At 57.9% G+C, this 3,581-nt stretch overlaps 1 protein-coding gene across 1 annotated transcript; it reads right to left on the bottom strand.

The window, feature by feature from the left end:
- Positions 1–332: 332 nt before the first annotated feature.
- LOC103592445 (basic proline-rich protein-like) lies at positions 333–3,291 on the bottom strand. Its single transcript, XM_008575178.1, has 2 exons — positions 3,141–3,291; positions 333–2,056 (listed from the first exon to the last, which is right to left on the bottom strand). The coding sequence occupies exons 1-2, from the start codon at positions 3,289–3,291 to the stop codon at positions 333–335; spliced, it is 1,875 nt and encodes a 624-aa protein (XP_008573400.1).
- Between the last annotated feature and the right edge of the window lie 290 nt (positions 3,292–3,581).

Raw genomic sequence — 3,581 nt, 5'->3', positions numbered from 1 at the left:
CTATGCAAAAAGAGAAAACAAGACCCAGGCTAACAATTATGTTCATAAAATAAATTTTATATATTTAAAAAAATGGAATGGAACTCGAGTTTTTTTAAACTTTATTTTTTGTTAAATCTTAGATATCACTTTTGCTCACCTTTGGGCATGACTTGACTTGAATGTGCAAGTCGACTACAGGGTGAATCTGTTTCTATGTTTTTAATTCAACAACGTGAATTGAGTTTTGTCCTATGCCAGGCAGTGTTCTAGCCTCACAGGATTTGGCAGGAAATGAAGATGGATGGGTGTTACTCAGGAGGATGGGTGCTGTTCAGGGGTATGGGTGTTGGTCAGGAGGATGGGTGCTGGTCAGGAGGATGGATGCTGGTCAGGGGGATGGGTGCTGGTCGGGGGGATGGGTGCTGGTCAGGAGGATGGATGCTGGTCAGGGGGATGGGTGCTGGTCGGGGGGATGGGTGCTGGTCAGGAGGATGGATGCTGGTCAGGGGGATGGGTGCTGGTCGGGGGGATGGGTGCTGGTCAGGAGGATGGATGCTGGTCAGGGGGATGGGTGCTGGTCGGGGGGATGGGTGCTGGTCAGGAGGATGGATGCTGGTCAGGGGGATGGGTGCTGGTCGGGGGGATGGGTGCTGGTCAGGAGGATGGATGCTGGTCAGGGGGATGGGTGCTGGTCGGGGGGATGGGTGCTGGTCAGGAGGATGGATGCTGGTCAGGGGGATGGGTGCTGGTCGGGGGGATGGGTGCTGGTCAGGAGGATGGATGCTGGTCAGGGGGATGGGTGCTGGTCGGGGGGATGGGTGCTGGTCAGGAGGATGGATGCTGGTCAGGGGGATGGGTGCTGGTCGGGGGGATGGGTGCTGGTCAGGAGGATGGATGCTGGTCAGGGGGATGGGTGCTGGTCGGGGGGATGGGTGCTGGTCAGGAGGATGGATGCTGGTCAGGGGGATGGGTGCTGGTCGGGGGGATGGGTGCTGGTCAGGAGGATGGATGCTGGTCAGGGGGATGGGTGCTGGTCGGGGGGATGGGTGCTGGTCAGGAGGATGGATGCTGGTCAGGGGGATGGGTGCTGGTCGGGGGGATGGGTGCTGGTCAGGAGGATGGATGCTGGTCAGGGGGATGGGTGCTGGTCGGGGGGATGGGTGCTGGTCAGGAGGATGGATGCTGGTCAGGGGGATGGGTGCTGGTCGGGGGGATGGGTGCTGGTCAGGAGGATGGATGCTGGTCAGGGGGATGGGTGCTGGTCGGGGGGATGGGTGCTGGTCAGGAGGATGGATGCTGGTCAGGGGGATGGGTGCTGGTCGGGGGGATGGGTGCTGGTCAGGAGGATGGATGCTGGTCAGGGGGATGGGTGCTGGTCGGGGGGATGGGTGCTGGTCAGGAGGATGGATGCTGGTCAGGGGGATGGGTGCTGGTCGGGGGGATGGGTGCTGGTCAGGAGGATGGATGCTGGTCAGGGGGATGGGTGCTGGTCGGGGGGATGGGTGCTGGTCAGGAGGATGGATGCTGGTCAGGGGGATGGGTGCTGGTCGGGGGGATGGGTGCTGGTCAGGAGGATGGATGCTGGTCAGGGGGATGGGTGCTGGTCGGGGGGATGGGTGCTGGTCAGGAGGATGGATGCTGGTCAGGGGGATGGGTGCTGGTCGGGGGGATGGGTGCTGGTCAGGAGGATGGATGCTGGTCAGGGGGATGGGTGCTGGTCGGGGGGATGGGTGCTGGTCAGGAGGATGGATGCTGGTCAGGGGGATGGGTGCTGGTCGGGGGGATGGGTGCTGGTCAGGAGGATGGATGCTGGTCAGGGGGATGGGTGCTGGTCGGGGGGATGGGTGCTGGTCAGGAGGATGGATGCTGGTCAGGGGGATGGGTGCTGGTCGGGGGGATGGGTGCTGGTCAGGAGGATGGATGCTGGTCAGGGGGATGGGTGCTGGTCGGGGGGATGGGTGCTGGTCAGGAGGATGGATGCTGGTCAGGGGGATGGGTGCTGGTCGGGGGGATGGGTGCTGGTCAGGAGGATGGATGCTGGTCAGGGGGATGGGTGCTGGTCGGGGGTTGGGTGCTGGTCAGGGGGATGGGTGCTGGTCAGGAGGATGGATGCTGGTCGGGGGGATGGGTGCTGCTTGAGGGGATGGGTGCTGTTACAGACTGAAAGCAGCAGTGAGGGTGAGCTGAGTCCAAGGCCTGGGTCTTACCAGCCAGGCTCAATTGCCTGAAATCATGAGGCCAAAAGCACAGAAGAACCAGGACTTGAGCTGGGGCTGATTCTGGAGCCCTGAGCCTTACCTACCCTTACTTCAAGAACAGACAGGGCAAGGGCCTCTCGGCAGTACAGTAATTATGGAGACTGCTGTTTATTTGTAATTTCATGCTGATACCCACTGGCAGGGAACCCACCTAGACTCACCTCCTCACCATTGTGCTGGGGGTGAGGGTGGGGCTGAGAGTGTCTTCTGTTCTTAGGCTACATGGAGAAAAGGCATGAGGCCAGGAGCAGGTTAAGCTGGCTTTCCTTCCCGGGCAGTTCCTCCAGCCAACCCCCAGGGAGGAAGCCTCATAGACCTCAATCCCTTTCCCTCCCCCAGGGCATTTCTGATGCCTTTCCTGGGCTGCAGAGAGACTTGATGTTCTCCACACAGCACATCCCACGGGAGTTGGGCTATTTACAGCATTGAGAGCTCTGGCCAGTTCCAGACCTGGGAGTGTTTGATTCCCAAGTCTGAGCAGGATGATTCTGATCCTGGGCCACACAGCATCAAGGAAGCAGGACGCGGTGAGACCTCCAAGCCAGGTCCTACTCCCAGCTCTGCACAAACCAGCATGGGAGATCTTCAGCCACTCATTCGATCTGCCTGGACTTTAGTTTTCTCATCTGTAAAATGGAGATAATAATAACACCAATATCTCAGGGTTGTTGTGAGGATTATAGAGGGCAATGTATGTGGAATCCTACCGAGGCTCTGTGGTCCAGTCTTAGGGCAGGGTCTCAAAGAAACACAGCACACTGGAATTCCAATGAGTGCTCCTGTCTCTTGAAAAACATGATGGGGGTCCAGGTACATATGCTACAGCCACTTCTGGTCAAGCCACTGTCCCCTGTAACACAATACAACCCCCATGGGACGCTCCTTCTCTTCTACAGAAACCTTTCCTTCGTCCATGCATGTCTGCCCCATCCTTGCCAGGCCTCTGCACCACAGCCAGGGGCCCACGTCCATAGGGCACCAATCGCAGCATATTCAATGGGTGAGTCAGCACGGCAGCTCTGTTGCCACCTGCCACAAGGCATACTGCCATCAACCTTGGTTCCCTCAGGACAGTTCTTTCCATTCTGTCTTCCAGGACTTGTCCAGCAATGGCAGGCCCTCCAGGGAGAATATGGAAGGAAACAGAGCAGGCAGTGAGAGTCCTCTCTAGCCAGCCTGGGACAGCTGGGGACACTCACACTTTAATGTCTGTGGTTCTTTCATGCAGGTAAAGCACTCGGTGCAGGTGAAACAATAGTCCTCAAAGGTAGAATTTTTAGAACTGCCTGATGGAAAGGCTGTGCTGTGATTTTCCATCTAGGCTAACAGTGGGCTTGGAAG

This window comes from Galeopterus variegatus, unplaced genomic scaffold (assembly GCF_000696425.1).
Source record: "Galeopterus variegatus unplaced genomic scaffold, G_variegatus-3.0.2 Scaffold58, whole genome shotgun sequence".
In the NCBI taxonomy this organism is placed as follows: Eukaryota; Metazoa; Chordata; class Mammalia; order Dermoptera; family Cynocephalidae; genus Galeopterus; species Galeopterus variegatus.
The sequence above is the reverse complement of the archived record's forward strand: the minus strand, read 5'-3'. Positions and strand labels throughout refer to the sequence as shown.

What these genes read in the sequence shown, in the direction of transcription:
- LOC103592445 (XM_008575178.1), bottom strand. Translation starts at nt 3,291, where the DNA reads ATGGCAGTATGCCTTGTGGCAGGTGGCAACAGAGCTGCCGTGCTGACT. An exon ending in CATGCATGGACGAAGGAAAG is followed by an intron (nt 2,057 to 3,140) that starts GTTTCTGTAGAA and finishes CCCCCTGACCAG; the next exon opens with CACCCAACCCCCGACCAGCA.